General features: G+C 42.6%; 2 protein-coding genes across 10 annotated transcripts in view; one reads left to right on the forward strand and one right to left on the reverse strand.

Moving 5' to 3' along the window:
• slc22a18 (solute carrier family 22 member 18) overlaps positions 1 to 3,898 on the reverse strand; it is a 99,776-nt gene extending 95,878 nt beyond the window's left edge. Inside the window, exons 1-2 of one of the 4 annotated variants that reach the window (XM_048545129.2) lie at positions 3,338 to 3,886; positions 2,440 to 2,565 (exon numbers count right to left, since the gene is read on the reverse strand). In XM_048545129.2, coding sequence (XP_048401086.1) covers positions 2,440 to 2,565; positions 3,338 to 3,445 — 234 coding nt within the window. In that variant the 5' untranslated portion in view covers positions 3,446 to 3,886. Of the gene's footprint in view, positions 1 to 2,439; positions 2,566 to 3,337 lie in introns of all 4 variants that reach the window. The other 3 variants (XM_048545130.2, XM_048545133.2, XM_048545131.2) reach the window with 3 other exon arrangements.
• Positions 3,638 to 23,067, forward strand: tssc4 (tumor suppressing subtransferable candidate 4). Of its 6 annotated transcripts, XM_048545137.2 has the most exons (5): positions 3,945 to 4,153; positions 13,395 to 13,467; positions 13,860 to 13,908; positions 18,695 to 18,807; positions 21,613 to 23,067. In XM_048545137.2, exon 5 carries the CDS (start codon positions 21,692 to 21,694, stop codon positions 22,787 to 22,789), a length of 1,098 nt encoding a protein of 365 aa, XP_048401094.1. In that variant the 5' UTR covers positions 3,945 to 4,153; positions 13,395 to 13,467; positions 13,860 to 13,908; positions 18,695 to 18,807; positions 21,613 to 21,691; the 3' UTR covers positions 22,790 to 23,067. The 6 variants fall into 6 exon arrangements, with proteins under 6 accessions (XP_048401097.1, XP_048401096.1, XP_048401094.1 ...); XM_048545140.2 differs by lacking the exons at positions 3,945 to 4,153; positions 18,695 to 18,807 and adding an exon at positions 3,638 to 3,874; XM_048545135.2 differs by lacking the exon at positions 18,695 to 18,807.

Below are 23,067 nucleotides of genomic sequence, written 5' to 3' on the forward strand. Positions count from 1 at the left end.
GCCCGACCAGGTAAGGCAGTTTCCTTCCCTAAAGGACATTACCAGAAGGGCTTTTCCTGACAATTTACAATGGATCCATTGTCATCATTAGATTCTTAATTTCAGATATTTATTGACTTCAAATTCCACCATCTGCGGTGGCAGGATTTGGAATGTTTTCTGGGTCTCTGGATTAACAATCCAGCGATAACGCCACTAGGCCATCACCTCCCTGGCTTTATGATACACAGGCTACCTTTAAAGTAGAGATAACAAGGTGTAGAGCTGGATGAACGCAGCAGGCCAAGCAGCATTAGAGGAGCAGGAAGGCTGACATTTCAGGCCCAGACTCTTCTTCAGAAAAACTGCAGATACTGGAGTCAGAGATAACACTGTGGAGCTGGAGGAACTCAGCAGGCCAGGCTGCATCACAACAGCAGGACAGTTGACATTTCAGTTCAGGGCCCTTATTCTGATTTCTGAAGCCTTTCCATCTGTCATCACAAATAGTACTATTGACGTCAAAGGTGGAGGTAGTAGAGAAGTAGATAGAGCAGAAGTACTAAAAGGTCGACAGTACTCGAAGTAGAAAAGTCATCTTGGTGTGAACAACAGAAATAGCTGGAGAAACTCAGGAGGTCAGGCAGCATCTGTGGAGGAAAAAAGCAGTCAACTTTTCAGAACCAGTGACCCTTCTTTAGAACAAATTAGTCTGATCAATGGTCATTGGACTTGAAACATTAACTGCGCCTCTCTCTCAGCAGATGCTGCCAAACCTGCTAAGTTTCTCCAGTTAGTTTGGTTTATGTTTGTTTCAGAAAAGTCATTTTGTTTAGGGATCTGATTATCTGAATTACCTTAACCTCATACAAAGTGGTACAAGACAAATCAGATTAGAAGATGAATGCATGGCTCAGAGTGATGTCAGACAAGTGGGTTCTAGTCTATGGGAAGCTGGCATCAATATTGGGGAAAGTAGTATCAGCACTTCAGGGTAACCACCTGAACCATACTGGGTTGATGTTATTTGAGCCATGTAACTAGGGAAGTAGAGAGTAATTTGTGCTTAAAAAAATGATGAGGAAGGGATCAAATTTGGATATATCTAGATCAATGAACTCACGACACAAAAATGATATCAGTTTTAGAAAGGATAAATAGGCTTCTTCAAGAAATGGTAGAGACTACAAATCTAACAGTGAATTAACAGATAAGGCTGGAGATTAGAAACATGCATAAAACTAAACACACTATCTAATGCACACAATTTTCAATAAATAAACAGAAATTGAACTGCAAATGCACACAAAATAGATACAATCTGACAGCCAGAGAGATGGCTGCAAGATTGGTATCTCTGTTAGCTAATGACTCTGTTAGCTAATGATGGTAATAGACAGGGATAACCAATTTTAAGATGTGAAAATGGTTTGGCAAGAGATGAAGGATGGTAAAGGCAAGATGTCACTTGCGTGATTGTTGTACAGGCCTCCTAATATTAACTACATCAATTATGACAACTATGTCCAAAAAGCACAGCATCAATCACAGAAAATTTTAATCTAGATACAGACTAGAAAAGTCACAGAGGCAGACGAAGCCAAGAACAGGTCATAGAATATTTTAGGGGATAAATTCTTAGAACAGCACATTCTGGTACAAACCAGAGAGCAGCCGTTACTAGACCCGTTGCAGTACAGTGCCTGGAATGAGCAGGTTGTCTAATGAGAAAATATTGGCTGGCTAGGCTTTTATCCAGTGGAGTTTACAAGACAGAGGCAACTTGATCAAAACATACAAGATCTTGAAAGGACTTGACAGAGTAGTTGTAGAGATGTTTCTTCTGGTGGGAGAATCTAAAACTAGGAGTCACTGTTTAAACATAGGTGGTCAGTCAGTTAAAACAGATGAAGCATCTTTCCCCCCCAGAGTCACCAGTCTTTGGAGAGGCAATGGAAGCAGAGTCCATAAAGATTTTTAAGCCGGGGTAGGTAGAGTCTTGCTGGCAAGAGGGTGAAAGACTATCAGGGATAGGCTGGAAAGTGGATTTAAGATTGCAGTCAAATCAACTGTGATCTTATTACATGACAGAGCTGGCTCGAGAGGCTGAATGGGCTACTTTCGCTCCTGCAGGCAACTGAAAGAAACAAAATATAACTTGCAGAGATCCTCACCAGAAATTCCAATTTTCCTTGGGTATGGAGGACGTGCTAGAAGACTGGGGTGTTAAAAAGATTACGTCATTAATCAAAACATGGGAAGGGAACAGACCTGCAATGCGTGGAGCTGGATGAACACAGCAGGCCAAGCAGCATCTCAGCTTTTGTGCTGCTGGACCTGCTGTGTTCATCCAGCTCCACACTTTGTTATTTTGGATTCTCCAGCATCCGCAGTTCCCATTATCACTAGACCTGCAATGCGAGAGCCCATCGACCTAACGTTGGCAGTGTAAAAACTTACAATAAAATAAGTCTCAGAAATGACAGCGAAATTCTCAAAGAGAGCATGGCAATCGGCAAAAGAACCAAAAGGAGCACTGAAGGAAGCAACGAAATTGCCGGGCAAACTCAGTAGGTCTGGCAACATCTGTGGAGAAAAAAAGACCCGAGTTTGTTCAGCAAGTTTTTGTTTCAACATCCGCTAATTTTCTTTTTAATTTTCTCATAGAACTGAGATTTCTTTTCAACCAAGTTAACAATTGTTACTGAAAACAAAAAAAAAATTCTGGAGATTACAGCCGGTCAGGCAGAATTCGTGGCGAGATAGCAAACTAACGTTCTGATGCTGACTGACCGGCTGTGATCTCCAGCATTTTTAGCAATAATTTCCTCCCACGTTGTGTAACAATTGTTACGACCTGGAATGCCTTGTTTGGAATAATGTGCCGATGAATAATAATTTACAAGGTGCAGTTAGGGGGGGGAAGAGGAAAACTGTGTGGTAAGAAATAAAACAGGAGTGGGGAGGAGTGTGTTCAATTAGCTAGTTGCTTCAAAGAGCCGGTTCAAGAACGATAGGTCGAACAGCTTGGTTTACTACACTATTACATAAATTTCAATCACTTCTTGATGCATTACTCAATAAACTTCGCGGTACTTCCTGCTCGTGCAACGATCAGTGCCCAGGTTTAAAAACGTTATTAAATTCTTTGCAGCTTAGACAGTCCGTTCAATCATGAAACATTAAAGATAAGGAAGTTTAGAATGAGACCACACAAGGCAATTCTAACGTTTCGTGATTCAGCAGACTTCTTTAAATTGTCGTTCTTAATATGACAAGCTCCGAACATTACGCAATCGAGGGCACTCCACTACATTTTAACTTATCATTTATCAGTAAAAGGCAGATTACTACTCACAGGCACGACCCCAGTCTGGATCCAGAAGCAAGTGGAATATAGAGCCATATTGATGTGAGCTATCAGGATGACGAATCCCGATTTACTGCCTTGCTCTGGAATTGCCATGATCTCCAAGCGCAGGCAGGATTCCTATCTGTTTTGTGTGATTGCACACCTCAAACTCCTGCGCCTCTATGATCAGCCTGGCTGAATAAACATCTAATTCAAGGTGGGCGGGTGTCCGTACCGACACACAGCACCAGGTGACCGGTGGGAATCCCAACCAACAGGACAAAGCAGAGGGGCGGTACTAACCATCCCACAACGCGGGCACCCAGAAGGCTTACACAACAACTCAATATCCCTCTATCCGTCCCGCCATTGCCAACAGTAGCATGCAATATTTAGCGCGCACTTAGCGTTCCAAGTGGCCCAGCAACAAAAAATTCCGTCTTCTCCCTCACCCCGATTGGAATAAACCAATTCCTCCGCTCTTAATTCGTCAGAGCAACTGCTCATCACCGTCGCTTGGCAGACTGGCCGGTTGCTACCATGGTGAGTATTGGAGATGGTTTGCACGGTATGATGGGAATTGTAGTTCTCGAGGATGAAGCGAGAGTTGTAGGACTACAATTCCCATCACGCATCCAGGGTAGTGGCGCGCTTGTTGTCAGTGAATGGGCCTGTAGAAGGTGTTGCAGAGACCGGAGTCAGTATCTGGGAATTAGGCTATTATCGGGACTAGAGGGATATGGACTCAGAGTCACAACTGAATGAACAAAGAACCGCTGTGCTTTTGGAGCTAGACAATATCTTGTCCACCACTCGGAATTTGTGAGTATTACGGAATGATTGAAAGATGTAGCAGAACACACTGCGCAATCTTCATGCGGAGATATGAATATTTCATGAAACAAATAAGTCTGGAAATCTAGCGTAAAAAGCAACTGTTATAACTTATTACTGTAGTGCTAACTCATTTCCGTGTAGAAGACATCAGGCCATCATCGCCTTTGATCACTCTTGGTCGTTTTATCAAAGTGACATCGCTCACAACAGAGCCGAGAAGTGAGTATTAGCAGAACATGCAAATGAGAGCCGTTAGAAAGACGAACAGGGCTGCGATATTTTTTTGGTTACCCGAACCAGTTCTGCCATTCGGTAATATCTTGTTGATCTGGATGCTCAATTTCACATTCTTGCCTATGTCACATTATTCCCTTGTAGATTACTAATTTGTCTAATTTAGCCTTCAGTATACTAGTGCCCCGGCCTCCATTGCTCTATACCATAGAAAAATCCAAGCATGAGTAAACTTCACAATCCCCCCCCCCCCGCCCTTTCCAGATTCTTCCACTGAGCATTTACCCGGTCAAGCCTCCTTAGAATCTTAGATAACACGGTGTAGAGCTGGATGAACACAGCGAGCCAAGCAGCAAGGCTGACGTTTCCGGCCTAGATCCCTCAGAAAATTTTCTGAAACGTCAGTCTTCCCGTTCCTCTGATGCTGCTTGGCCTGCTGTGATCATCCAGCTCTACACCTTGTTATCTCAGATTCTCCAGCATCTGCAGTTCCTACTATCTCCTTAGAATCTTCACGTGTTTCAATAAAGTTGCCAATAACTAAAGGCCCAAGTACTACACCATTCTGTGATAGAACTCTTTCATTCTTGGGAATCAGCCCTGGTGCACAAATGCAGAACTCTAATAATGTGACCTGCCTGTGACCTTCTAAATGTTCCATTACTGTTTTAATGCCAAATTTGGTTGAATTTTATCAGGCTGTGATGAGATCTTTCTTGGAATCGGGTGAGATTTTGAGGGCCGTCTCAATGTTAAGGTCACTGCATCTTGTACAGTCTTGTCAAACAACATGGTGAAATTATTTAAATCATTTATCAATAGCAATGAGTTGCAATCTTACCAGACAAACTAGCTGTCATGAAAAGTCGACCAGAGTAGGTTTAGATGGCTTCAGTTCATTACTTGCTGCAAAAGACCTATGTTTTGCCCATAGAAAAACTGTACCTTAGGACACAATTCACCAATACCACCCTTATGTACCCTTCCATCGTGTACAGTAGATCTTGACTTTCAGGGTGCCATTGCCACCATCCTGGCATTCTCAAATGCAGGTTTATCTACCAGGACACACTGGCAGCACTGTACACCTATATTGGATGCAGGTACCTCTGAGAGACAGGAACCCATTCCGTGCTGTAGACTAAACTATCGTCCATGGCTGCTCCCTTGCTTCCTTCACGTGCAATCACCCTGGTCCCTACTGGCATTCCTTGTCTTACTGTACAGTGCCTTGAATTGACAGCTGACACAGTCTCACAACCAGTCAGGTGGCCATGCTGTGCAGCAGTCCTCAGTCAAGGGTGTCTGCTAAGTGTAAGGTAGTGAAGAACAAAGCACCACACTTACCCTGTCAGAGCAGAGGAGATTGTTCACCTTCCGGCAGCACTGTAGCCAGTCCTGCTTATTTTGGAGAAAGCATTGACTATCTGGTGATCTCTGACCATTCTGGCATGGTGTGGTGGTGTGGCCTCTTCGGCTGGTCACCTGGGAATAGGACTGCTGTTCTGTTGACCATTCAATCTACAAAGACCCCCAGGTTTCTCTCAGAAGGGTGGCCAGCCTCCCTCTCTCTGACATTTTTCCTGACTTCAATGACTGACAGGATAGCTTTGGAAAATGGAGCAACCACAAGGGATGCTAGTCTTAGGGAGGATCTCCATGGAACAGCCCGTGGTGAGATGGGATGGATTCTGACAGGATTTTTGCTGTGATGGTTGAAATGCCAATTAACATGTTAAGTTTAGTACAATTTAATGAGAAAACTCACTTGGTTTTGCTGCAAGAATAACCCGGCCAAACTTGATACAACTTGAACTTAGACATAAAAACCATGAGGTTCAACTTCAGAAGATGTAGGATCAGCAACAGGCTATTTAGAACATTTGGTCTTCTTCCTCGACATAAATCCCTGATGTGATAATCAACCCCACTTAGCTCTATTTTCTCACATTATCCTCACAATTCTTGACTTCCTTACTGAAGAGAAATCTGCCTATCTCAGCCATGAACATAGTTAACAACATAGCCTCCATTGTCCTCTGCAGTAAAGAATTCCATTGGTTCACTATCCTTTGAGAGAAATAGTTTCTCATCATCTGTCTTAAGTGGGGATCCCATTACTCTGAGATTATGCCCCCTAGTCCCACACTCTTCCCACAAGGAGAAACAGCCTCTCATGCACCATGTGACGTTCCCTAAGAATATTGTGTTTCAAAAAGGTGTCCTCTCATTCTTCTAAATTCAAATGGGTACAAGCCCAACCTACCCAATCTCTCATCATAAAATCCCATCCTGCCTGGGATCAATGTAGCAAACCTTCTCTGGACTGTCTCGATACCAATATATCTTTCCTTTGATAAAGGGACCAGAACTGTTCACTGTATTTCAGGGGTGTGGTTCATCTCTTGTACAGTTTTATATATTATGTATAACTTTATATTTTATTCCATTTGAAATAAAGGCCAATAATTCATTCACCTGCATATTATCCACTGAACTTGAACGCTCGTGATTCATGCACAAGGACCCCACAGTGCTGCAGCTTTCTGTAGCCTTTCATTTCCTTATTTAAATAATATTCACTTCTTCTGTTCTTCATGCTAAAGTGCATAACCTCACCAACATTATGTTCCATCTTCCAACTTTTTACCTACTCACTTAGCCTACTGCATCCCTCTGTAGACCCCTTGTCTCATCCTCACTAATTGCTCTCCCACCTACTTTTGAGTCATCCGGAAACTTGACCTTCAATTTCACATCCAAGTCAATATATATTGTAAATAACTGTGGCTTTATCCACAATTCCTGTGGCACTCTTACTTGCAGGTTGCCATCATTAAAATACCCATTTTATCCTAAATCTGTCTATTAGCAACCCTCTAAAATGCTTAATATTCTACCTGCAACACCATGATCTCTTATTAAGTGATCTAACGTGCGATATCTCATCAAATGCCTTTTGGAAATCTAAATATATTACACCTCCTGGTTCACCTTTATCTATCCTCTATTATGACTTCAAAAAATTCTAATAAATCTATCAGGCATGATTCCCTTTTGTGAAGTGTTTTTGGAGCACTAAGGTCAGTAGATTAAGGTGCAGAGATGGCCTTTAGTAGAGAAATGTGCTCTTCCTGTCAGATATGGGAGACTAGGGAGAATTTCAATGTTTTTCATGATTTGTGAATCCTATTGATCTCATGGATTGGTTGAAGCAGCAGTTAGAGGCCATGAGGAATTTACAGGAACCAGGGGTGTGATGGATGGCAGTTTCAGGAAGGCCAAAAAATTGCAAATACAGTTGGGTAGATGGGTTATCTCTAGGAAAGTCAGGGCAGGATTTATATGCTTAATGGTAGGGCCTTGGGGAGTGTTGCTGAGCAAAAAGACCTTGGGGTGCAGATTCATAGTTCCTTGAAGGTGGAGTTACAGCCAGACAGTCTGATGAAGAAGGCATTGGGTACGCTTGCCTTTATTGGTCAGTGCACTGAGTATAGGAGTTGGGATGTCATGTTATGGCTGTAGAGAATATGGTCAGGGCACTTTTGGAATACCGCATTCAATTCTGGTTTCCCTGCTACAGGAAAGATGTGGCTAAACTTGAAAGGGTGCAAAACAAATTACAAGGATATTGCCAGGGTTGGAGAGTGTGAGCTATAGGGAGAGGCTGAACAGACTGCGGCTGTTTTCCCTGGAGCTTTTAAGCTGAGGGGGGACTTTATGGAGGTTTATAAAATCATGAGGGGCATGGATAGGGTGAATAGCCAATGTCTTTTTCCCAGAGTAGGGAAGTCCAAAACTAGAGGTCATAGGTCTACAGTGTGTGGGGAAAGATTTAAATGTGACCGAAGGGGCACCTTTTTCACACCGAGAGTGCTGTGTGTATGGAATAAGCTGCCAGAGGAAGTGGTGAAGACTGATAAAGCTACAACAGTTAAAAGGCATCTGGATGAATACATGATTAGGAAAGTTTTAGAGGGACATGGGTCAAATACTGGCAAATAGGCTGGATTAATTTAGGATATCTGATCGGCATGGTCAAGTTGGACCAAACGGTTTGCGTCCGTGTTGCACAATTCTATGACTGTACACCATGCTGACTCGGTTTGATCATATATATTCCTAAATGCTCTGTTCTTACATGCTTTACAACAGACTATAACATTTTCCCAATTACAAAGGTTAATCTAACTAGCCTATAGTTAGCTGTGTTTTGTCTCCCTTTTTTGAAGAACGGTGCTACATTGGCCCAACAAGATTGGAAATACCTTTGTAGAATCAAAGCAACCTAGTGCAAGTATCTCCTTTAAAATCCAAGGGTACGACCCAACAGGTCCAGGAGACCTAACAGCCTTTACCTCTCATTAGTTTCCCTCTTGCACCTTTTTCTCTAATGATAATAGATGTGCTTATTTTCTCCCCCTTTAATTACTTGATTATTCATGCTTTTGACTAATTAACTTATACCTAAGCAAGTGAATCTGATACTGCACTCAATTAATATCTACTTGTGAATCTCCAGCAGTGGTAAATGGATAATAACCAAGGGTAGTTGGCTATTTTCTTCCAACCTAACAATTTCCTAGATGTTTTCTAATCAGGCTGTTCAAATATGTTATTGCACACTTGTGGAGAAAATGGGACTTGAACCCAGGTCCCTGGTTCATAGGTAGGGATAACACTACTGCAGCACAAGGTCACCACATTGCATCTCTCCAATGTCCTAGATAGAGATTAGCTAACTTGTTAAATATGGGGGAGTTAAGTCATAGGGTTTAGCTCTCAGACTATAATTCTTTACCAACACTGGCCCATGCAGCAACATTTGTAGGTGAACTGGAGGAGAGTACTTTCAAGGGATAGATATAAAATAAGTGATATTGGAAAGGGGTTATGGGCTATGGGTGACAGGAATGCAAGGAAGTAATTGGAGATGGTTTTACCATCAGCATAGAAAGGTCACTAGGAATGGCAGAGTTGAGAAAGTGGCATGAATGTGAGTAAGACTGTTTATATTGCAAGTCGCTTAGGGAGATCATTCAGTTCAGAGAAGTGACAAGGGAAGTTTTGAATGTTGAAATCACCAAGAACTTAAGAATTGCTCACTATAGCCGCTGAAGAAGGAAAGCAAGGATCAGAGGCAAAAAGGATTTAAGAGAGTTCAAATAAATCAATATGCTGGAAGGAAGAGAAAATACGAAAGGAGAAGGATCAGAGGCAAAAGCATAATTTGGAAATACATGCTATACCACCACTGTGACAATTTAGGAAGATTAAGTCATAGATTTCAGTAAGAAGCATGGTGTTATTGTGCACACAGCACAGTCTAAACCATGATGTTGATACAGTCATTGAGTGGTAGAGAATTGACCACCCAGAATGATGAAAGATGATTGACCTGTAACTTCCATTTTCTCTCTTTATCTATGCATAATGGATACTACTTGCTGAACTCTGCCAGACTTGTTTTCTTTATTTTAGATTTTCAGCATCTGTGGTACTCTGTTCTTTCAAATAAAGAAGCTGCCCAAATGGAAAGGGTGTCTATAAATTTAAACAATGTTAAAATATGAGCCAATTAACATTGATATTCTGCTATTGGTATTCTAGTAGGCACTAATCATTTATTGTGAACACTTGGCACAAACTAATAGTTTATATATGAGAAAGCAATGTGAAGGATCCTTCTTAGAGTTCACCATGCGAAAGGTCATGTGTATTGGTCACTATTGCCATAAAAAGATTGAGCCCTTCCAGTGAAAGTTGGAAAAAGCCAATAAAACAAGAAAAAAATGCACCGCTTTCAGTTCTGATAAGATTATTAGTCTGAAATAGTAACTCTGCTTCTGTCTCCACAGATGAAGTTATAACTGCTGAGTATTTTATTTCCAGTATTTTCTATTTTTATTTAAGAAGTTACCCTACTTTATTTCCATTCCAAACCACTTGACAACAAACTATTTTTCAATGATTTGAGCATCACGTACAGGAAAATAAACAATGATCTTGTTCATTGAGGAGGATGCAAATGCCTGTTTCTGAAGTAGCTTAGAATTGAGTCTTCAGAACCTTTATGTGTCAGAAATGGTGGTTCAGCAGGGTGTTAATCATTGATACATTAAAGAGTAATGTAAATATAAAGTTCAAAATACGAATTCCTCTTGATTCCAAAATTTGCGACATTTTATGCAGCAGATAAAAACAATAAAAGTGCTAGGTTTGGTCAGACATAATTGGAACTGCAGATGCTGGAGAATCCGAGATAACAAAGTGTGGAGCTGAATGAGCACAGCAGGCCAAGCAGCATCTTAGGAGCACAAAAGCTGACGTTTTGGGCCTAGATCCTTCGTTAAAAGGGGGAGGGGGAGAGGGTTCTGAAATAAATAGGGGGAGAGGGGGAGGGGGATTGAAGATGGATAGAGGAGAAGATAGGTGGAGAAGAGACAGACAAGTTAAAGAGACAGGGATGGAGCCAGTAGAGGGTGAGTGTAGGTGGGAAGGTAGGGAGGGGATAGGTCAGTCCGGGGAGGACAGACAGGTCAAGGGGGCGGGATGAGGTTAGTAGGTAGGAAATGGGGGTGCAGCTTGAGGTGGGAGGAGAGGATAGGTGAGAGGAAGAACAGGTTGGGGAGGTGGGGATGAGCTGGGCTGGTTTTGGGATGCATTGGGGGGAGGGGAGATTTTGAAGCTTGTGAAATCCACATTGATACCATTGGGCTGCAGGGTTCCCAAGTGGAATATGAGTTGCTGTTCCTGCAACCTTCGGCTGGCATTGTTGCGGCACTGCAGGAGGCCCAGGATGGACATGTCATCTGAGGAATGGGAGGGGGAGTTGAAATGGTTCGCGACTGGGAGGTGCAGTTGTTTATTGCAAACCGAGCGTAGGTGTTCTGCAAAGCGGTCCCCAAGCCTCCCCTTGGTTTCCTCGATGTAGAGGAGGCCTTGTCCGGAAAGCAGACAAGGGTGGGGACGGAAAAATGTCTTTGGTGGGGGGTCAGATTGCAGATGGTGGAAGTGTCAGAGGAATTGCGTTGTATCCGGAGGTTCCTGGGGTGGTATGTGAGGACAAGGGGGATTCTCTTTTGGCAGTTGTTGCAGGAACTGCGGGAGACACGGTCGAGGGCGTTCTCAACCACTGCTGGGGGGATGTTGCAGTCCTTGAAAAACAAGGACATCTGAGATGTGCGGGAGTGGAATGCCTCATCCTGGGAGCAGAGGAGGCGAAAGAGTTGGGAATAGGGGATGGAATTTTTGCAGGAAGGAGGGTGGGAGGAGGTGTACTCTAGGTAGCGGTGGGAGGAGGTGTACTCTAGGTAGCTGTGGGAGTCGGTGGGCTTGTCGGTTGCCTGAGATTACAGATGAAGGGGGTGGCCATGGATACCTGCATTGGCTCAAGCTATGCCTGCCTTTTTGTAGGTTACGTGGAACAATCCCTCTGCATACCTACACTGGCCTTAAACCCCACCTCTTCCTCCATTACATTGATGACTGTATCGGCACCACCTCGTGCTCCCACGAGGAGCTCGAACAGTTCATCCACTTCACCAACACTTTCCACTCCAACCTCAAGTTCACCTGGACCATCTCCAACACATCCCTCAACTTCCCTGACCCCTCTGTCTCCCTCTGAGGCAACTACCTAGAAACCGATATCCATTTCAAGCCCACCAAATCCCACGGCTATCTAGAATACACCTCCTCCCACCTTCCTTCCTGCAAAAATTCCATCCCCTATTCCCAATTCCTTCGCCTCCACCACATCTGCTCCCAGGATGAGGCATTCCACTCCCGCACATCTCAGATGTCCTCGTTTTTCAAGGACCGCAACTTCTCCCCCACAGTGGTCGAGAACACCCTTGACCGTATCTCCTGCATTTCCCGCAACTCATCCCTCACACCCCGTCCCCACTATAACCGGCAAAAGAGATTCCCCTCATCCTCACATACCACCCCACCAACCTCTAGATCCAATGCACCATCCTTCAACACTTCCGCCATCTGTAATCCGACCCCACCACCAAAGACATTTTTCCATCTCCACCCTTGTCTGCTTTCCAGAGGGACCACTCTCTCCGTGACTCGCTTGTCCGCTCCACACTCCCCTCCAACCCCACCACACCCGGCACTTTCCCCTGCAACCGCAGGAAGTGCTACACTTGACCCCATACCGCCTCCCTTAACCCCATCCCAGGCCCTAAGAAGACTTTCTCCATCAAGCAGATGTTCACCTGCACATCTGCCAATGTGGTATACTGTATCCATTGTACCTGGTGTGGCTTCCTCTACATTGGGGAAACTAAGCGGAGGCTTGGGCACGGCTTTGCAGACCATTTACGCTGGGTTCGCAATTAACAACTGCACTTCCCAGTCGCGAACCATTTCAACTCCGTCTCCCATTCCTCAGACAACATGTCCATCCTGGGCCTCCTGCAGTGCCGCAACAACGCCAGCCGAAGGTTGCAGGAAAAGCAACTCATATTCCACTTGGGAACTCTGCAGCCCAATGGTATCAATGTGGATTTCACAAGGTTTAAAATCTCCCCTCCCCCCAATGCATCCCAAAACCAGCCAGCTCGTCCTGGCCTCCCTAACCTGTTCTTCCTCTCACCTATCCTCTCCTCCCACCTCAAGCTGCACCACTATTTCCTACCTACCAACCTCATCCCGCCCCCTTGACCAGTCCTCCCCGGACTGCCCTTCCCCTCCCTACCTCCCCACCTACACTCACCTCTACTGGCTCCAACCCCTCTACTTTAACTTGTCTGTTTCCTCCCCACAAATCTTTTCCTCTATCCATCTTCGATCCACCTCCCCCTCTCTCCCTATTTATTTCAGAATCCTCTTCCCCTCCCCCGTTTCTGATGAAGGATCTAGGCCCGAAATGTCAGCTTTTGTGCTCCTAAGATGCTGCTTGGCCTACTGTGTTCATCCAGCTCCACACTTTGTTATCTCTAAAGTGCTAAGTTTGATGATTTTGAATTTTTTTCTGCAGGGTGTGGGAGCTCAGAACTCTGGTAGCTTTGACAGACCGGGAAGGAGGAAAACTGATCCAGTCTCAGAACAAGGTAAGCATTGATCAGTAGGTTTCCTATCTATCTATTGATAGATACGAGAAGGAATTATATTTCTCCTAAAATTTACTGGCTGTATCCTTTAGGAATTGTAGCTTTTAACTAACTTAACAATGGGTATAAAATAACGTAATTCAGTGAAAGTGCTGGCAGTATAAGCTATCTCTGTAGATTCATCTATCAACAGCATCTGATCAAACACAAATTTTTTTTCCAAAATTGTTGCCAAACCCCCTCCAACACAGCATAATCCTTGATTTATCAAATTGTCAAAAATACCTTCATTCTAATGATCTGGTGGATGTATTCTGGGAATATAAATCTTTAATGAATGGAATACTGTTTTTAGTAAATGTGACATATGATATTTTCTCATACCACTTTAGGTACCATCATGTACCAAGCTTTTTGCTGTCCTTGCCCTTCTGGATGGAAGTAGGTTTGAAAATGCTGTCTGAAATGCTTTATTATGTGTCAGTAGTGAAGGGAGTGAATGTTTCATGATGTGCCACTCCAGCATACTGCATTGTCCTAGCTAGCGTCTAAGTGTCTTAAATACTGTTGTAGGCAATTGGGAGTATTCCATCATATGCCTGACTTGTACTATGTGGATGATGGACAGGCTTTGGAGAGTCAGGAGGTGAGTTCTTCATTGCAGGATTTCTGGCATCTGACCTGCTTTTGCAGTCACAGCAACACAGATAGTCACCCGAGAGTGGAACTGAATCTGGGTCGCTGGGTCTTGGAGTTTGCGTAATCTCCCTGTGTCTGCGTGGGTTTCCTCCAGGTGCTCTGGTTTCCTCCCATAGGCCAAAGATGTGTAGGCTAGGGGGATTGACCATGCTAAATTGCCCATAGTGTTCAGGGATGTGTAGATTAGGGTGACGGGTTTGGTGGGATACTCTGAGGGTCAGTGTGGACTTGTTGGGCCAAAGGGTCTGTTTCCACACTGTACCAGTTCAGTTTCTGATTCATTGTAAACCCCGAAAAAGTTGATGGAGGGGTATCAGTGATGGTATACCACTGAATGTCAAGGGGTGATACTTAGATTTTCTCTTGGGGAGGGCATTGCTAGAGGTACATGTGTGCCATGAATGCTACTTGCCACCTGTCATCTCAAGCCTGCATACTGTTCAGGTCATTCTGTATTCAGACTTAGCTTTGGTACCTGGAGAGTTGCAAATCTGCTGGACATAGTGCCACCATGAGTGAACGTCTCCAATTTTGACTTTATTAATCAAGGACGGTTATTAAATTGAGATTGCTGGGCCTAAGACACTGTCCTGAATAACTCCTGCAAAGATATTGTGGAGCTGAGATCACTGCCCTCCAAAAACCACAAACATCTTCTGATTTGCTCATATGACTCTAACCGGTGGAGAACATTCCCAATTCTTTATTTTGATAGGGCTCTTTGATGCCATGCTTGGTCAACTGAGGACCCGACATCACCGGGAATAACTTTGATCTTTACTCCGTAGTTCAGCTCTTTTGCCCATAGAAAAATAGAAGATAGCAGCAGGAGGAGGTCATCCAGTCCTTTGAGCCTGCTCTGCCATTCTTCATGAACATGGCTGATTGTCCAACTCAATCACCTAATCCTACTTTCTCCCCATAACCTTTGATCCCATTTTCCCCAAGTGCTATGTCTAGTCACCTTTTGAATACATTCAATGTTTTGGCATAAACTACTTCCTGTGGTAATGAATTCCACAGGCTCAGCACTTTTTAGGTGAAGAAATATCTCCTCATCGCCATCCTAAATCCTCTACCCCAATCGTCATACTGTGATCCCAGGCTCTGGACACACCTGCTGTCAGGAACTTCTCCCTGCATCTACCCTGACTAGACCTGTTAGAATTTTATAAGCCTATGAGATTTCTCTCCACCCCCATTCATCTGAACTCCAGCAAAAGCAATCCCAACCTAGTCAATCTCTCCTCAGACACCAGACCTGCAATCCCCGGAATCAGCCTGGTCAACCCTCGCTGCACGCCCTTCAAAGCAGCCGGATCCTTCCTCAGAAAAGGAGATCAAAACAACGCATAATATTCCAGGTATGGTCTCACCAAGGCCCTGTACAACACATCTATTCCTGTACTCCACCTCTCACAATGAAGGCCAACATACCATTTGCCTTCTTTACCGCCTGCTGCACCTGCATGTTTACCTTCAGCAACTGGTGCATAAGGATGCCCAGGTCCCGCTGCACACTCCCTCTTCCAATTTACAGCCATTCAGGTAGTAATCTGCCGCCTTGCTTTTGCTTCTGATGTGAACAACCTCACATTTATCCAAATTCTTCTGCATCTACTGTTGATTTGTCCACTCACCCAACCTGTCGAGATCCTGTTGAAGGATCTCTGTAACCTTGTCACAGTTCACCTTCTCACCCAACTTGGTATCATCTGCAAACTTTGAGATGTTACATTTTGATCCCTTATCCAAATCTTTATTATGTATTGTGAATAGATGGGGTCCTAGCACTGATCCCTGTGGCACCCGCTATTCACTGCCTACCAATTTTAAAAGGACCCATTAACTCCTACTCTTTGTTTCCTCTCTGCCAACCAGTTTCCTGTCCATCTCAATACACTTATGCCAATCCCATGTACTTTAATCTTGCACATTAATCTCTAATGTGGGCCTATGTCAAATGCTGGCATCAACTGGCAATCCTTGTCAACTCTACTAGTTACATCTTCATAGAATTCCAACAGATTTGTCAAGCATGATTTCCCCTTCGTAAATCCATGCTGACTCTGTTTGATCCTACTACTGCTTTCTAAATGCTCTGCTATAAAATCCTTGACAATGGATTTGATAATTTTCCCCACTACCAATGTTAGGCTTACTGGTCTATAATTCCCTGTTTTCTTTCTGTGTCCCACTTTGAATATCGGAATGACATTAGCCACCCTACAATCTGCAGGGACTGTTCCAGAGTCTGTAGAATCCCGAAAGATGACCACCAATGCTAGCACTATCTCTTGCTAGCTACTTACTTAAATACTCCGGGATGTAGATTATCAAGCCCTAGGGATTTATCAGCCTTCAATCCCAACAATTTTCCCAGCACCGTTTCTCTACCAATATTGATCTCCCTCAGCTCTTCCCTCTCACTAAATCTTGCCTTCTCCAACAGTTCTGGAATCTGATTTGTGTCCTCTTTTGTGAAGACAGAACCAAAGTATGTATACAGTTCCTCGGCTATTTCTTTGTCCCCTATTATACATGCTCCGTTTCTGTCTGTAGGGGACCTACTTTTGTCTTTATCAATCTCTTTTCTCTTCACGTACCTATAGAAATTCTCAGTGTCAGCCATTATGTTCCCTGCAATTTTACTTTCATACTCTATTTTCCCCTTCTTAATCAATCCCTTGGTCCTTCTTTGCTGAATTCTAAACTGCTCCTAATCCTCAGATTTATTTTTTTTGGCCAATCCATACACTTCTTCCTTGGATTGGATTCTATCCCTTATTTCCTTTGTAAGCCATGTATTGGCCCTCTTACCCATTTTGCTTATGCAACAGACAGGAATAAACAGGTGTTGCAATTCCCCCATGCGTTCCTTGAATGTTTGCCATTGCCTATCCACTGTCATCCCTACTCCCCCATATCTATCAAGGCCAACTCACACCTGATATCCTCGTCATTTCCTTTATTAAGGTTCAGTCCCTTAGTCTCCGAATCAACAACCTCACTCTCCAACTTCATAAAAAATTACACCATGTTACGGTCGCTCTTCCCCAAGGGTTCTTGAACAGCTAAATTGGCAATGATTCCCTTTTCATTACACAGTACCCAGTCAATGAAGGCTGGTTCTTGGTCCAGATATTGGTCAAGAAAACCATCCCGTATGCACTCCAAGAATTCCTTTCTACGGGATTGTGGCTAATGTCATTTGCCTAATATCCAGATTAAAATCACCCATAATCACCGATATTCCCTTATCACATGCATCTCTAATTTCCTGTTTAATGCCATTCTTGACATCACCACTGCAGCTTGGGGGTCCCTACTCACTTACCCTATGACACTTACGAATATCTTTTGCCCCTTGGTATTTCTCAACTCTCCACAGAGCTAATATCCTTTATCGCTATTGTGTTAATTTCCTCTTTAATCAGAATGCCGCTCCACCATCTTTTTTTGTTTGCCTGTCCTTCCTAAATACTGAATCCCCTGGCACATTCAGTTCCCATCCCTGGTCACCCTGAAGCCATGTCTCTGTAATCCCACTTATATTGTATCTGTCTACATCTATCTGCGAGAGTAGTTCTTCCATTTTATTGCAGATGCTACATGCATTAAGGCACAAAGCCTTGAAGTTTGTCCTTTTAACAGTGTTTGCATCCTCCTCATTTTTCTCACTTGCCCTGTTTGAATTTTGTCCTTGGTTTCTCAGCCTACCACTTTTCTTATTCCCTTTTCTAGCTTTTGTTTTTGTCCTTGCTGCCTTCTTCTCTGACTCTTTACATGTTTAAACCAAAGCTGTAATGAGTCAGGAGCTGATTGGTCCTGGGAAAATTGAGCAGATTATTTTGAAACTGGATCTGCTTGATAGCACTATTCAGACCCCTGTATCACTTTACAGATGAATGTGAGCAGATAGATGGGCCAGTAATTGGCAGATTTGGATTGTCCTTTTTGAATCTTGTGTATTTGGGCAATATTCCACATTGTCTGATAGATGCAGCTACTATAGCTGCAGTGGAACAGCTTGGATAGGTAAGTACCAAGTTCTGGAGGATAAAATCTGTTGCTGGAATATTATCAGGGTCCGTAGCCTTTACAGTATCCAGTGCCTTCGGATTTATTTTTGATATCACATGGATTGAACTGAATTGGCTGAAGATTGGCATCTGTAATGCTGGGGACTAGTAGAAGAGGCTGAGATGGACCATCCACTCGGCAATCTTCAGCCTCATCTTTTACATTGGTATGTTAGCACCCCCCACCCCCGCGCCGCCCCCATCATTGAGAACAAAGATATTGTGAAGCCTTCTCCTCCAATGAGCTGTTAAATTGTCCACCATCATTGATAACTGGATGTGGTCCTGCCCTGTTCGTTGAACCAGGGTCGATGCTCTGGCTTAGTGGAGGATATATTGGGCTGTGAGGTTGCAAATTGTGTTGAAGTGTAATCTGCTGTGAATGCTGGCATACAGTTCCTCATGGTTGCCCCATTCAGTCATTAGATCTGTCCACAACCATTTAGCATTATAGATGGAGGATATCTAAATGTGAAGATGGGACTTCGCCTCCACGAGTGCTGTGTCATGGTTACTCCTTCCACAATCACAGACAGATGCATCTGCAGCGAACAGATTGGTGAGGATAAGGTCAAGTATGTTCTCCTTTTGGTTTCTCACTCTCATTCTCATACACTTTTTCCTTTCCTCCCACTTCAGATCAAGATCAACGCTGGGTGGTCCATTTGTTTAAGTTTCACTTTTTTTGAGACCTTTTAGTAGTTAGATATAGCTGAATGGCTTGCTGGGCTGTTTCAGAAGTCATTTAAGAGTTAGTATCCATGCTATTACTGTCTCTTTTGTTCAATGTGTTCAAAACTGTTACGTGATACTTTATTGAAGACCTTTTGGAACTCCATGCTTGCCAACTCTTTCTGTTGCTTCTTCAAAGAGCTCAATCAACTTAGTCAAGACAAGGCATTGGTGAGACCACACCTGGAGTATTGTGTACAGTTTTGAACTCCTTACCTTAGAAAACTTGCCATAGAGGAAGTGAAGTAAGATTCACCAGACTGATTCCTGGGTGGCGGATTCCTCATATGAGGACAAATTGGATAGATTTTGTCTGTACTTGCTGGAGTTCAGAAGAATGAGAGAGGATCTCAGTGGAGACAAAGTCACTGAATACATTTAAGAAAGAAATAGATTTATAGAAGCTAAAGGTGTTAAGGGATATGGGGAGAGAGTAGCAGTGTTGCATTAAGATAGAGGATCAGCCATGATCATGTTCATTGGAGGAGTGGGTTTGATGGGCCGAAAGCCCTATTTCCTTTGTTTCTAATTTTTATTCTCAATGGAATATCATCTAAATTTTATCTAAACTTCATCGATAGACAAAATTACATTGCAATGTGTTTGACTTGTAACTGCCATCTGGGCGATTACAGATGGGCAATGAATGCTGCCTAACCAGTGATGCCCTTATCCTATGAATGAATAAAGAGAAAAAAAAGAGAAAATATTTGGGTTGTGTCTAGTAACATTGAGGAGGCCGAGGTACTTTTTTTCTTAATCTCATAAGAATAATATTGCTACAAATGCTACTTTACTGTCTACTATGGTCCAGCATTGGATACGTAGAAGAAAACCTAGCCAGTATCTCAACCAGAATGCTGGGATGAATGCGTGATGCAGTGAATTAGGCCTGGGCTGAAATGCAGCTGAGATTTATGGAATGAAATTGCCCCATGTCACTGAGACTAAGGATATCTGTGGTATAAATTTGGTCTCCCTTTAGTTCACAGCACAACGTTGAATGTGCTACTATATTGCAGTCTCATTTAGGCTGGTGTAGGAAAAAGGGGAAGAAAAACACAGTGCCATAACAGAAGCTGCTCATGGTGTTGTGATTTTACACTTGGCCCCAAGGTCATTGACCGTGTGTGACAAAATGAAAAGTATTTAATTTCTAGTATTGACACTGCCCCTACGTTGGTTAAATATGTTTTTCTTTTGTTCTCAAGAAAAATGGTATTTGTGCAGTGGTATCAGCTAAGTGTAAATGTGTTTCATATTCCTGGAATTTCAACAAAAACCAGAGCAAGTCTACGTAATGCTAAGCAGCGGAATTTATGATGACCAAAAACAAAATAAGGCTCCAGAAGTTATGATTGTGGTGCTATACCTCAAGGCTACTTTGAATTTCATTGATGTCTGCTACCTAAGATGTTCCACAGTGAAGAAGTGACATAAAGTGATCGACAGTGAGAAGGTTGCAAATTAAATGAAGACCTTGTGCAAATTGTATACCAAGTCAGTGATTGATCTCTGACGTGCATTGTTAGCAGCAAATATAGTATGCTAAATTTGAAACAAATATAAGTAACTCACTGTTTCACCTGAAAGCAATATTTGTGTCTTTGGATGGAAAGGAGAGAGGGTGTGAAAAAAGCAAGTGTTCTTTCTCCTGCTCTCACCTAGGAAAGACAGGAGATAATTCCAGACGTGGAGCAGTGTGGCAGAGGAAATGTCACTTAGGAATGCTAGTGGATTGGAAGGGAAGATGTGTTTTGATGGTGTGAATGTACTGGAGATAGAAAATTAGCAGGGGATGATGTTTTGAATATGGAAGCTACTTATGTAAGAGGTAAGGACAAATGTGATTCTAATGTAGTCTGAGAGGCCTGGGAAGGGTCTAAACAGAACAGTGGGACATGGAATGGAGAGCTTGTCAGCCGCAGTGGAGTGGGAAGATACTGTTTGTTTTAAGAAAAGGAAGGTGTTTCAAAAGTGCAGGTATGGAAAGTTGCACCATTGTACAAATTTAACATCAATAAACAAACTGGGAGGATGAAATAGAGTCCTTAGTGTGGTCAAAGTAGCTATGGGAGTCAGTGGTTTAGTGTGGATATTTTTAAAATATTATTAATAAAATCATGCTGAACTGACCCAGCTGCCTTTTTTCACTCTGTATGTTAAACTCGTACTTAATCATTTTTATTTAGCTAACTGCACAGAATCACTCAGGTTCAATAAAATTACTTAATTGCTGCTAAATAGTTCACCAGTTTTAAACAGAGTTCTAATATTTCTGTGATGCTGCACAGATAAAAGAAAATATTACATTATTCTGGATAAGTAACAAAATTGTTCAATTATCAGTTTGATTTTGATAATGAATTTGTTTCCAGTGTACATTTTATTATGTAGCAAAATAGTAAGTTCCGAACATTTAACAATAAGCTAGATCTGACTACATTGTATTGGCTCTGTTTAAAGTTTAATGGTAATGCATTTTGATTTAATATTTAAATATAGCTCTTAGTGCAATATTTTTACTAGATAAAGTGCACACTTTTATAATATAAAGTTTTTGTGTTCTTCAAGTTCCTTTACCTATGTAATCTTTTATTATATATTCCGGTTGTGTGTTTTTTTTGACTAGGCTGTGAGCTCCTTGGACATCTGGAAGCAATTGTTTGCTGCAGTGCCCTCTGAAGACAACGTTCCTTTATTGCAATAAAATGGCTGACAGAGAAAACAGCATGGTTTCCACAGATGCCTTGCTTCTAAAAGGTTCTGATCGTGAAACTATGATATCCAGTGATACAGGATCGCTCAGTGACTCTGACTCTGAGACCAATCTGCAGTCATTCAATTCTTTGTCACCTCTTAGGGAATTTGGTGCAGATTCCTGGTCCTCAGATGGCTCACTTAATGTTGGTATTGAACCACAGTGTGACTACATGGCTAATCATTCTTTATCTGTTGTTGGAAGCAGACCACCATCACAATTGTTTCAGCTGCGGGGAACTAGTTCCAGCTTCTCTTTTCGTACTCAGAATATATTTAGTGGTTTAGAGAATGTAGTAAAATTTGATACATCTCATCCCAGGGACACCAACCTTGTTGATAGTGAATCTAAGCATCCACTGAATCCAGCTCCTTTTCTCAGAAAACTGACAGTGGCATCTCCTCCAGGAAATCAGAGCACTATTTCTGAAAAGAGACCGGTTATTGGAGAGCCTCCCAGAAGAAAACAAAGTAATGCTTCATGTAAAAAAGAAAAGTTTGTCCCAGATTACCTTTTACATCCTGAACGCTGGACTAAGTATAGTCTGGAGGATGTTCCCGAAACTAGCAGTGAGAAGAATACAGCTGTGGCATTTGAGTTCATGGACAGCTTGAAGAAACAGAGAAAAGAAGAATCCAAAGTGGACCTGGATGAAAGCTTGACTTCCTGTTTTACACAGGAATTTGATAATGTTTCTGGTAAAATCCTATTCTCCAAACCGTTGAAACCAGCAGGCAGCAAGACAGATGGTGTAGACAGGACAGAACATGAAGATCATATTGTGGTCAGAAAGCTGACAAAGAAAATGGGACTGAGTCCAGAGGAACCTGGACAAGTGGAATTAGCACACCTTAATTATGGTGAAATGAACGATGTAGAAGATACAAAAGCCTGGTGCCATGAGAAAGGTGTAGAGGAGCCAGTGAGAGATGGAAAACAAGAGACTACAGGGCAGAAGGTGCATAAGTCAGTGGTATTTTGTAGTGGAAGAAGGAGAAACCGAATGAATATTCGAGTGAAACCTGGTAAAGATGGTGAAGATGACTAATGTCGAACTAGTTTGATCCCAAAGCTGCTGAAGTTTTCAAATCAATAATTTAGCAATCATTTTTAGTTGAATCTAACATCTACGCCTGCAATTACTTTGGCTAAATGCATTATGTTTAATATTTTACTGTTAATTACATTGGGGGATAACTGTGGAAGAGATATTGCGTGTCTTTGGTGTCAAACTCTGACTACATTGAGGCAAAAAATGTCATTATATTCTAGAGAGTAGTGAGGTAAAATGTATATCATTAATAAAGACTTTTTTTATCTTTTAAA

This window comes from Stegostoma tigrinum, chromosome 17 (assembly GCF_030684315.1).
Source record: "Stegostoma tigrinum isolate sSteTig4 chromosome 17, sSteTig4.hap1, whole genome shotgun sequence".
Lineage (NCBI taxonomy): Eukaryota > Metazoa > Chordata > Chondrichthyes > Orectolobiformes > Stegostomatidae > Stegostoma > Stegostoma tigrinum.

Bases quoted from the DNA above. Each gene is read 5' to 3' on its own strand.
- tssc4 (XM_048545140.2), top strand. From the start codon at position 21,692: ATGGCTGACAGAGAAAACAGCATGGTTTCCACAGATGCCTTGCTTCTA.